Below are 12,813 nucleotides of genomic sequence, written 5' to 3'. Positions count from 1 at the left end.
TATATGGAGACCACTCCTGCTTTGTTTACATACTTCTACAGATAAAACTGCATGCAGCATAAGATGCTGCACTCTGTGGGCTAAGGTACCCAGAGGAACATCAACCTATAGGAACTCATCAAACTCCTACAAGCTCCTTCCAGTCAAAACCTACACTTCGCTTTCTTCAGCATGATGATGAAGGCAGGGTATTTTCCCAAATAATTTGGGTGCTAACAGGGTTATACTGTGTCTCAAGACGCACCCAAGTTTCATGGAAATATATGGGTTTGGAAGAGTGGGAGGAACTTCAGTACTTAGAGGGCAGCAGTACAGAACCAGCCTGGTGAGAAAACACTGAAAAGCAGTGAGAGTTCAGACTTCTCATGGGCAAATGGAGACACAGTCTAACAATACATCACAAGAAATGGCAGTACATTCTGAAAGGTACACAATCTTCCTGCCCTTCTCTCCAAGTCAGAATTCACTCAATGACCTTGCAGAACAGCCTTTGAAAATAACTACTGAAAAGATATATTCAAGGCAATACAAAACTGTGCCAGCCACAGCACTTAAGCCAAAGCACTCAGCTTATTAATCAGGGGACACTGGTTCCCTTTCACAATAGAAAGAAAATAGGCATTCATTGTTCATTTAAATGATCTTACTTTTTATAGGTAGATAGCCAAAGAAATCTACACATAATTGGTTCTTTCAGGTTAGTCCATTCGAGCACTTACAGGTAGCTACTGACAGGCTAACGTGTGAAATGGCATGTCTATAGCTTAAAGGCATCCACATTTTTCAGAAAACAGCAGTCTGCTCTAATTGACCTCAACCAATAAAATTAATACTAGCCTTAACTCAATCAAAGCAAAATGAAACTTGTAACCAAGTTTCACCGCATGATAAATCATTTTCTAAGAGAAGCTACATCCACTGAATTACACAACAAAATAAAGAATTCCATGGAACTCACGTCAAAATATAGAATAAATTATTAGCCAGGCAACTGGTTAAGTTATTTTGGTGTGTGTTCATTCCAAAACACTCATAATACAACTCTACTAATAAATAAACAGAAAAAAAGAAAGAATTCCTGTGCCAGAATCTAGAAGAGAAAAGAAGAAACGCTGTGAAATTTATTTAGTTTTTCTCATAAATCAAAAACACGTTTGTGTAGATTTACAAAGTATATATTTTATTGACAGCACTGAATTCATGAGGGCTCAAATTTGTCTTTAATTTTGCATTTTATTTTCTGACTGGCTCTTGGGACAGACGAGGGAGAAATACTTAGGTAAAACACCAATGCTTACATGTAACTGAATTTCTTCTAATGACAATTTTCTTTGAGCTTTGAGTAATTGTGATGTTCCAAAAAGGGACAGCTGCAACAGGTTTGATTAGACCTACCATTAAACAAACCAATCCTCATGCTTTGTACACTGAATCACACTAGGTAAAAACCCCTTTGTTCTTCCATACAGGTAAAATCCCTCCAAATGCTGTTGCAGTCCCTGAAAAGACTGTTGTAGTAGAACCAGTGAGACCTTTCTGCTCTACATTCAACTCAGAAGAGAGTGTCAGGCACTGCATCAATAAATTCTGAAGGTCCAACTTTCATATTTTTCATACTTCAAGCTACTGGGTATCAGAGGTCCAAGAAGATTCTCAAGATGTGAACAACTGATGGTTCTCTATTCCAGCACAAGATTTTGCTGACTCTTTTGGCTTTGACTTGAAGCACCCAGGAAAACTAAAAGTTGCCATTAAGAGTCTGTGGAAATTTTTAATATGTATTACTTACCAGTGCCAAAGCTTTCCTCTCCACAAAGCGAGCAACGTCCAGAGTCCATGAGATTGGAAAAATACCTCCATCCTGTTGGTGTCTCGTACACAGGAATTTTCATTACTTTTGCCACTCTGAGAAATACACAATAAAACATCACATGATTAAGACCATGCTTCTTTTACATATGGCCTGAGATCAGCTGAGGAATACCCTAGATCCTGCTACATCTCCTGACAGCTGTGGGAAAAAAAACGGAAACCAACAGAACAGATCAACAGCACCATTCAAAATTGATCCTTGTCTCACTTCAATCAGAACCCAGATATTTTTATATACTATGTGTATTTTGGACAATGTACAAATTCAGCTCAAAAGGTTTTACCAGTATCTCTCTCTTGCTACTGAGCAAGAAAGTTATATCTAGAAACACAGAGTTCTGCTACTCTAATACTTTAATGAAAGTTAAAGCCCCATATTCAAGTACCTTCCTTCAAATACTAGTGACCAATACCAATATTCTTGAAAGATATTTTTACTTCTTTTCATGTGTTCAAAGCCAAGATAATACAGGAATTTTTCCATGATGCACCATCTCCTCGATAAAAGGTTTCCCAGTCTCACCCTGAGTCCAAACTTGCTTTCCATGTCTCCTCTGATGCACCTAGAAGAAATACTCCCAGAAGCTGACTGACCTGTCAGTATTTTCAAGAATCAAAATAAACCAACATATAGCATTTTTCCTTTCCCAGGTTGTTAAAAGATAATTACTCCTGTTATAAACTATAATGACAAAAATCCTTTCTTGAACTAAAAAACCAAGAAAGAATGAAAATCTAAATCCACTAAGGGACCCACTACCAAGCTGGGATTTATGCAAAACAAATATTATCATTCTTCTTATTTCTAATTATATTTGCTTGTCTTCATTGTGTCCCTAGGATTTTCAGAGCCAACTGTTCAATATGAAAAATAAGGCTTGAGACATAGCCAAGCAATCTGACTAACTAAAATGACTTTCTGACCTCCCTAGGATTGCTGCAGCAACCACACCTAACAAACATTTCCTAAATTCCACCCCCACTGAAGAACACTTAACATGAGACAATTCACATAATTTTAAACGCAGTCAAGCCCAAGCAAAGCAGATCAATCAAAGCAGGATTCAATGCATTTAACACGGTCCGCATAGAAGTTACATGTCAAGGTGAGAACAGTCATCTTTCTGGTCAACAGAAAGGCACCTCTTTTCAGACAGTCCACCACTCTGTCTTGAAGTAGGTGCATAAGGTAGATGGTCTGAAATATTCAAATACACTGTCCTGGCTTCAGCTGGGACACAGCCAGGACAGCTTACCAAAACTGGACAAAGGGATATTCTATACCATATGATGTCATGCTGAGTAACACTTGGAGGGGGAGGGAAGAGTTCGCCAGGGGAATGGGCAGCCTCTGCTGGGGAACAGGTCAGGCATTGGTCAAAGGGTGATGAACAAACATATTGTGAATCACTTCATAGAATCATTAAGGTTGGAAAAAACCTCTAAGATCATCAAGTCCAATCATCAGCCCAACACCACTGTGCCTGCTAAACCATGAAGTGTGCTAAAACATGAAGTGTGACATCTACATGCTTTCTGAACACCTCCAAGGAAGGAGACTCCACTACTTCCCTGGGCAGCTTGTTCTAATGCCCAACCACCCTTTTGGTAAAGAAATCTTTTCTAATATTCAATCTAAACCTCTCCTGGCACAACTTGAGGCTGTTTTCTCTCATCCTATCACTTACTACTTTGGAAAAGGGATCAGCACTCATCATGCTACAAACTTCCTGCAGGCAGCTGTAGAGAGCAATAAGGTCTCTCCTCAGCCTCCTCTTCTCCAGGTTAAACAAGCCCAGTTCCCTCAGCTGCCCCTCATAGGACTTGCTCGCTAGACCCTTCACCAGCTTCACTATCCTTCTCCGAACACGTTCCAGCACCTCAATGTCCTTCTTGTACTGATCGGCCCAAAACCGAACACAGGATTCAAAGGGCTGCATAAAGGGGGACAATCACTTCCCCGGTCCTGCTGGTCACACTATTCCTGATACAAGCCCTGATGCTGTCGGCCTTCTCAGCCACCTGGGCACACTGCTGACTCACATTCAGTTGGCTGTCAATGAATAACCTCAGGTCCTTTTCTAAGAGGCAGCTTTCCGGTCACTCTTCCCAAAGCCTCTAGTGCTATACGGGGTTGTGACCAAAGAGCAGGATCCAGCACTCAGCCTTGTTCAATCTCATACAACTCATCTTGGCCAATTGATCCAGCCTGTCCAGAACCCTCTGCAGATCCTTCCTGCCCAATTTGATATCATTTGCAAATTTACTAGTCCATATCATTGATAAAAATTTTAAACACAATCAGCCGCAACCCTGGGCCCTGGGAACATCACTGGCAACCGGCCACCCACTGTATTTAGCTCTGCTAACCACAAGTCTCTTGGCTCATCTATCCAACTAGTTTTTCACCCAGTGAAGAGTACACCAGTCTAAGCCAGGGAGAATTTCCAGGAGAATGCTGTGGGAAACAGTGTTACAGACTTTACTGAAGACTCAGTAGATAACATACACAGCCTTTCCCTCACCCACTAGGCAGGTCACATGGTCACAGAAAGAGATTATGTTGGTCAAGCAGGACCTGCCCTTCATGAACCCCTGCTGGCTTGGCCTCATCCCCTGGTTGACCGGCACTCACCTTGTGAGCACATACTTGTTTTGTGTATTCTTTTATCACTATTATCATCATCATCACCATTTCCTTTCCTGTCCTACTAAACTGTTTTTATTTCAGCCCACAAGTTTTACCTTTTTTCCTGCTTCTTCCCCCATACCACTGGCAGGGGTTGTGAGCAAACAGCTGCGCGGTGTTTAGCTGCCTGTCAGGTTAAACCACAACAAAAGCAAATACTGACCCTTTAAATCTTGATACATATGCATACCTGAATGACACAACCCTTAAGTATTCTCTCTGAAATCTTTAAATTGCTAATCATAACTGGTATGAAGTCTCCAAATCCACTTTTTTTAATATAACAAATATCCACTGTTATCTAAGTTTCCTCCTAGTCAGTCTGTGTGTTCATTTTTTTACTTATATATTACATCTAAAAAGAGTTTTTTAAATAAAATACAGTCAGAATTGCTGATACTTATTTGAAAAGATCTGAAGAGGTAGTTGGAGAAAAAATAGTATAAAAATATTTAATCTTAAACTCATTTTTCATGTCTCTGGTTTAGAGCAAGAGGCAAGTGCATACCTCCTTGTGTTTATACAGCACTAGCTATATTATTTGCCTTAGAAATGCTGCTGCATAACAGAGGTTATACAGTACAGAGCTGAACAGGTTTCTGGCTGGCTCTGCAACAAATCAAGAACATAAAAGCATTTAATCTCTGTGTGACAGTAACTGCAGGCTGGAGACAGAACCATACTGCCAAAAAGTGGAAAACAATCAACTAGCAAACAATGCTAGTTCTTCCAGCTAACATGCTGGAAGAGCAAAACCAATTCTCTTGAGGTAGCCTAACAATACAGCAAGAATATCTCTGCTTGCAGAAATGTTCCCATATCCTGATAGTGTTTTTGGAAAAGGAAATCCCTGCCCTTTCACTTTTCTGTATTGCTCTAGTCTGGGGACAAACAGCCTTAGATGGACCTATCTTGACCACCACCAAAGGCTTCCAGGGGCGGTAACAGTTTTCAAAGATTTCTATGCCCTAGATTAGCACTGAAAATACAGATGTTGATTCTGTTGGCATTGGGCTTATGTTAAACTAACCCTGCCAAAACAACAAAAAAAATGACATATATAAACATATACATACAAAGTTTATAGTGAAATGACAGATTGTTCTTTGCAGTATTTTCTTGTATTTGAATCTTCAGATTTTAACAGAGTAAATAAGTAGAAACATGCTCTTTTTTTTACTACCATTTTACTGAAATAAAGAATCATAACTGAGAGTCTCAATAAAGGCAGAATGTGCCTTTATGCAACCTATAGACATTTAAGGGGAATGATCACCCCAGGAAGTATGAGAGGGGTTCCCGCAGGGAGATGCAAAAAGTTCTCAAAGCTGCAATCTCAGAGAAATAATGTGCTGCATTAGATCAAACAAATAAAAACACAAACTACAGGAAAATACCCTGGAACCCCCAAACTACAGGATAAGGAACTAATTCTGTCACTGGGCAATTACTAGATCTTCAAGGCAAGACAAAATAGAGATTAAATGCAGGAAGGGAGAGAATTTTTAATTCTCCTACATCTACATCTTTCTAAGCAAGAAATATTACTGGTGTGGTTTCAGTACAGAGAAAGTTAAAAAAGAAAAGAAGTATCTTCATTTACCAAAACTTTTTTTCATTTTCACTTTACATTCACTAATCTGCTTTCAGATGACAAAATCAAAGCTTTCAATCACTGCTACACCAAGCAGTCAGACTTAAAAAAAAAAAAATGCCAGCTGAGGCAAAAGGGTAGCATTCCTTGTGAACCAAAATTTTCAAATTAGTTTCTACGTACCACTGAAGAGTGCCCGCACTACCTAATGCAGCATATGACTTCATGACAAGCTTGAAAGAAACCAAGGAAATACTTTACTCTGTTAGGCAAACAAATGCTTAGGATGAGGGTTTCTGGAACTTGTAATTCTGCAAGAACAATTGCTGGTGAGTCATAGTAAAAGGTTTTGTTTCATCTGAAACAAATCACAGATCCATTAATTACAGTTTATGATGGTTTTAGCAACGTACCTTCACAGGACAGTTCAAACTGTACGTTTACACCAGAGTCCCCAAATTTGGGAAGTTAGAAATGGAAAATGGGTTACCATAAAGATTTGAGAATGGTCAGACAAGATACTATTTGTTTCAGAAATGGTGTTTTGGAACTGATGCTGCAAAGAGTTTACATCTTGTAGATGCCTCACTCAGCAGAGTAAATTCCCTATGTCCTTATATATATGTATAATGCATCATCATCAAGATACTACAGCAGTAATCCTTCTGTAAGGGCAATACCCCAGTCATTGAGTTCTCTGAGTGAAGGTGTTAGCTGTCAAAAGGCCCAACAGGATGGATGGAATACACTTCTAGAGCAATTCAAAACAAAAACTGAAAAAAAATGCACCACATGAACAGGTTTATTTTCCTAGTCTATTTAAAGGCATTCTATTAATATCTAGCCACACCTTTGCTATACCTCTGTTTATACGTTCTGTGAGTATGAACTATGTAGAAGGAATACAGCAAACCACTGACATTCTGGTTCTTATCATCTCAGACATTTAATGGGACTGACTTCAAACACTATCCTTGCTTGCCTTCTTTCAGCCTAAGTGCTCACTACATCAATGAGACTACACAATAAAGTTTCTTCTGTCTGTGCACTAATTGGCTCCTGCTAGCGTGGGAATGGGGTACTTATCCAGACCTAAACTACAGGGCAATCGCCTTAGTTATTCTGTCCATATCAGAGCTAGGGGTATTTATGTTCCCAGAATGCTGAAATACTAATCAACGAGAAAAAAAAAAAAAGGTCAAAGAAGACTGTACTGCACATTTTGCCACAACACACATTATTTAAAACTACATTTCATGAATTTTAAAAAACCAGAAGCAGCTATTTTTAAACAGAGAGATAATAAATAGATTTAAAATAAGAATATTAAAAATAAGAATTATTATAATAAACATAACGATAATCTTCGTAATGCAGATCAGGATTTTTTTAAAATTTCCTATCAGAAAAAAATACATATAACAGCTAGTTCTAAAATTGCTCCTAAAAGCCTTAAAAGACTAATGTGGAAAAATTACCGGTTCTTCACCAAGCAACTGGACTACTTAATGTAAAGACACACACCTTAATCTCGCATATCTTCTTACACTCCACAGCCTTCTGTATGTCACCTAACTAGAAAAACAGAGAGTACAAGACCTTGATAGCACAAATTATTTTCCTTGGAATTACAGTAAAAATATTCTCCAGCTTAAATTGTGTAAAAGGATAACTTCCCATTGAAAAAAAAACTGCTTTATAATTTTAAAAGGCTAAAGGCATATCCTTTTGTTCAGTTTTCAGTGGAGTCAACAATTTTTTACAGATGGGCTAAAAAAGCAAAGCAGTCCTTGAAGGTATCTCCCAGTTACTATGGTTCTGACTAGCAAAACTGCTCTGACTTCAGCAGAATTACCTATAGGATAGTCAGAGAGAAGCTTGCTACAACTTATTCTCTAAAATGCTACAAAAAATCCTGATAAGTACATATCATTCAGGTACAACAAACAGCCTGCGGCAAGCTGACTTTCTTGTGCCCAGTGAAACTTTTATAACTTCTGAGAATAGATCAGTCAATCAAACAAAATTACCCAGCCAAAGCCGTGACGCCTGCTCACCACAAAGATAAAGGTCACAGCACTGAGGGAAGGGCTTTCTTTGACAGGTCTCATGATCTGTTGTAAGTGACTGGATAGAGTTTTTCATTGTAGATGAAATGCTGCTAGGGGTAAATGGCAGCATTGCTTCCATTTTCTGGAGTCTTTAACACAGAGGAAGAAAGAGAACTTAACGAAAGAATCACTAAAGAAGGAGCTACTGCATGTCCTTGTGCCTCGTCTTCCACCACCTGCAGGTATCAGCTGCTCCTGTGAAAGATGCTCACAAGCACTTGGGTAAGCAGGCTTCAAAACACAGACTGGTGTTTCATAGACACATTTTTTTCCAAGCTTCTCCTCTCTCTGGAGCCAATGCTAAGGGAGACAACGTGCTCTAATTTAAAGAGCAGCAACCCTGCTTCTGCAGAAGGGAAAGCACTCTTGAGCCCTAACAAACAGGAATTGAAGGTAATTGTGGGACAGACACATGGCCACTGAAGGATAGTCTGGGGTAGCAACATTTCATAAAAGATCAAACCGCTTTAACAGTTTCTTTCAGGAGTAGAAAAAGGTTTCAGATTGGGTCTTCTAAATGTCTACTTAGCACTGAAGTAGATTGTGCTGTCCAATTTCCAGATCACAAAAGCCTCATTTAAATTAAGGCTTGAAGCATAGTTTATTTTAAAGACAGGACTATAGTTTGAAACTAAGAAAACCAGTTTTTCTTCCCACTTGTATAGTCTTTTTTCATATAAAGAAAAATTCCTCAAGTAAGGATCTGCATCTGATTTATCAAGAAAAAGACTTCTCTAGATGAAAATAACAGTCTTCATAAAGTCCAATTTGGCAAACAAATGCATTTTATTTGATTTTTACTGCTTCAGATGCTTCAAATTTTGTTTAACAAACTGGACTCTTCTGGGATTAAAATAACCGACTTACATTTGCCTCCATCAATTTTTCCATCCCTTTATTAGAGACCATCCTATTGCAACTGTCTAACCATATATTACTTTCTTTGCCTCAATGGACTTACTGAAGTGTACTTGCAACCAGACCTAAAATTTCATGACTTCATTCTTTTGGAGTGCTAAGACAACATCCAGGGTTGAACTACCATCATGCTGCCACAGTTTCTTTTCCATCCAGTCATTTGCATTAGTTTCCTCATTCTCTCTCCAACATTCAAATTTCATTTGCAAAGATTTTTTTATTAACTGTATTGAAAATTTATACACAATATTCATTGCCTGTTTAGTGACCAAGTCCCTATCCTGTTATCACTGCATGATGTTTGTGGTCCCTTCTTGTTGGTGCTGCGGAGTTTTTTGCTGCTTTGTTTCTCAATCTTAGAAGTTTAATTCGGCTCACCTTTGGCCAGTTCCCTCTTCATTCTTATTATTTCTCAAGATGCAGGAGCCATGAACTAAATGGTTTTAACTTCTTTCTTCAGTATCATCTGTAAGCCTTTCCTTTTTTTTAACTAGGCAACTCCAACAGCCTGTGAAAAATTCACAGTAGTAGCAACAACCGCACCAGCACTGGCACCTAGTATAACGTGAAATGGATGTTCTGCTTCTGGATGTTTTCACTCTGTCTGCATTGCCTTCCCTTAAAAGGCTTCAACTGCATATTGTGCAAAGAGCAGGACTAAAACAACAGTCACACCCCTTATATGGTCAAGTATTACAGTGTTACTCGTTCCGAATCTTTAATTTATTAACCAAAAGGCAGTGGAATGCTAAGCCCTCACATACAACACAGATAACCAAGACATTTCACTAAGATAAGAAACAAGCTGCCGTGGTTGGCAGAGAGGCTGTCAGGAGCATAAGGCAGAAAAAAAAATAGTAGACAAGTTCCCTTTCCTTCTGCTTTCCAGTATGCTGCATCTCACAGAGAAAGATCACAGTAACAGAAATCAATAGACAAGCATCTGAAGACACTTTACCTACAAAGGATTTAAAAACAATTGGCTTTTTTGGTTTTGCTTCCTCCCAACCCCTGCAAAGTTTTAATTTGGAAATGCTTCTTCAGGTGGACTAAAGGTGCGTTGAGCCAAGGTCTGGTGCTCAGTGCTAGTTTCTGTCTTGAAAACTGATAACTTCAGGTGGATTTTTTTGGCCAACAATCGTTCTGAGGACGGTTATGGACTTCTAATAACTGCTCAAAGCATCTCCTTGCTAAATTCTCTTCAAGACAATCTGAAGTCCCTCTCTATCAATGGAGTGTCCTGGCACTCATGTAACTCATGCAAACTGCAGTGCCAGCCAACTGTTGCAATACTTTCTCCTGTCTCTCAGTTTCATATTGGTTCTTCCCATGTTTCACATTTTTCATCAACAAAAACTAAAAATTATCCCAGCAGAAAGGCAAAGCAGAATCCACTTTGCTCATGCCTCATAACACATATCAAGGACACATACTAGTAACTTATTTGAGCTACATGGAACATATTCATGTTCAGCACAATCACCACTATATTCCAAGGATGCAAAATATTATGTGGGAGGTCAACCCTTTGGCTTTAAATTCTGAAGACAAACAAATAAAAAACTTAGTATCTCCCTCTCCTCCCTTGAAGATCATTGGAGTTTCTTCTGTCTTCTATAGAAGCAGACCTGAAAAGGCTCGTACCATCACAAGGATACTTGTAACATGACTCTGGGAAGTCAGGCCAAACACATACACACGCATAGTGGGTCCTGCAGTTACTTCCACTCCCTGTTGTCACCGAAAGGCCATGGTGTAAGCACACAGCTCAGTGCTGCACACCATTAAGGTTTCCTGCAAACAGACTTAGCAATTCCTCTGTCAAATGTTACAAGCACCATGTGCAACATAACAAACAAGAGGGCACTTTTTAAAATATTTGAGACACTTTACAAAACAACTGTAAACTACTTCCGGTCCCAGCCCCAACAGGCAACTCTCTAATTCAGTCCCAGAGGTGTCAAGGTTTAACCTCAGCCCGGCCAATTTTGGCAGTTAAACCAAGCAGTTGGGCTCCCAATTCCATTTCCCCTATCCTCAGGGAAAGGGAGATAAGATAAAAATGATTTATGGGTTGGAAACTACACTAAAGCAGCTTTAATAAAATAGTAGTAGTAGTAGTAGTAGTAATAATAATAAAAAAATAAAATATACACAAATATATGAAATCACGCCACCAATCCTCAATGATTATACATCACCACAAATACTGCGGAACAGACAGCAGGGAAAGGGTCCGAGTCTAGGAGGCAGCTGGGCTCAGGAACTGGATTCAGGAATGCATGGATCCTAGATCAGGGGTAAACAGACAGACGAGGTCCTCCCCAGGCACCAGCCACTGAAGAAAGCCCTTCAATACCACAACACCATGGTAAAAGTAAATTCACATGCCTAACTTCATAGCCACCTACAGAGCCAGGGAAGCACTGCAGAACTGAAATACAGTTGTAAGCAGGCCAACAGCTGGAACACAGCTCTGTTCCAGAGCTCTGAGAAAGGACTGCAGAACGCTTCTGTCTCTTCCCTGCTTTTCAGAGAGTAAGAGGTCACAGTAAAACCAGCCAGCTCCTTGTTGAGTCTGCCTTTGCCTTCAAAGCTAATGTGATAATCCTGTCCACCATGGGCAGGTTGTGTAAGGATACTTTTCATGGACACTGTACAGCCTAGTCTCTCTAATTTGTAGTGGAGCAAACTGCCACTGATGCAGAACCCACTGATTAAATGAGACAGTAAATACACCCTTAACGAATACATGAAGCTGATGGCATGCAAAGCTGGAATTTTTTCACCCCGTATGTGAAGGTGATGCAAGCAGGTTATTGTCAGAGCAATCAGGATATGAAATTACTGATAGTGGTAAAACTACCAATAGCATGTAAGTTATATTATCACATCGAGATTGTTATCATCCCAAATTTGTGGGTACTAAGAGGCATTAAATAATCTTTTTCTGAGAAGTTAAATCACTTTTTAAGAAATTGCACTGGAGAAGACCTCCAACATTGGCTTAGGTTGTAAGGCCCTGAGTACAATCTTGGCATATAAATTCCTCTCTGAAGTCTGGATGAAAACACAGAGTCCTAGCAATGAGACTGCATGGGAGAAATAAGTTCTCCGAAAAGCTAAATGCTTAATTCAATTTAATTGAAGATTGTGCATATGGAAACTAAGAAACTAGCTCCTTTTCAAGGAGATACTGCACTAAAGAAATGCCCCCACAAAAAATTGGACTTTATCAGAAACGTGTCCTTCAGACAGGAAACTGGCCAACAAGCCTATGACATCTGTTTCAGCTCAGCCAGACTATCACGGTATGGACAGTGCTGTCAGCATGAAAACACCGTGGCTCAAACTACCAAACACACAACTCTCTGCAGTCTCTACGGAAAAAAAAATGAAAACCCCTCTGTCAGCTTTTTAAAAAAATCTCAGCAGTTTGATAGATTTTAGCATGGAGCAGATGTTCAGAAAATACTCTAAAATGGACACAATTGCTAGGTGCTAGACTTCTGAACAACAATAACAAAATTAAATTGAATAAATACTGACCTAATGGTGTTCGCTATGAGTTTTAATTTTCACAATTACTTTTAACATTGGAATTTGCCTGTAGCAATACATTAGAAGGT

The 12,813-nt window shown here is 39.2% G+C and overlaps 1 protein-coding gene across 2 annotated transcripts in view; it reads right to left on the bottom strand.

Moving 5' to 3' along the window:
- Positions 1–12,813, bottom strand: part of PGM5 (phosphoglucomutase 5) — a 75,563-nt gene that overhangs the window by 31,468 nt on the left and 31,282 nt on the right. For both annotated transcript variants that reach the window (XM_069879893.1, XM_069879892.1), the window contains exon 7: positions 1,790–1,905. In XM_069879893.1, coding sequence (XP_069735994.1) covers positions 1,790–1,905 — 116 coding nt within the window. The remainder of the gene's footprint in view (positions 1–1,789; positions 1,906–12,813) is intronic.

Source organism: Phaenicophaeus curvirostris, chromosome Z (genome assembly GCF_032191515.1).
Source record: "Phaenicophaeus curvirostris isolate KB17595 chromosome Z, BPBGC_Pcur_1.0, whole genome shotgun sequence".
Lineage (NCBI taxonomy): Eukaryota > Metazoa > Chordata > Aves > Cuculiformes > Cuculidae > Phaenicophaeus > Phaenicophaeus curvirostris.
The sequence above is the reverse complement of the archived record's forward strand: the minus strand, read 5'-3'. Positions and strand labels throughout refer to the sequence as shown.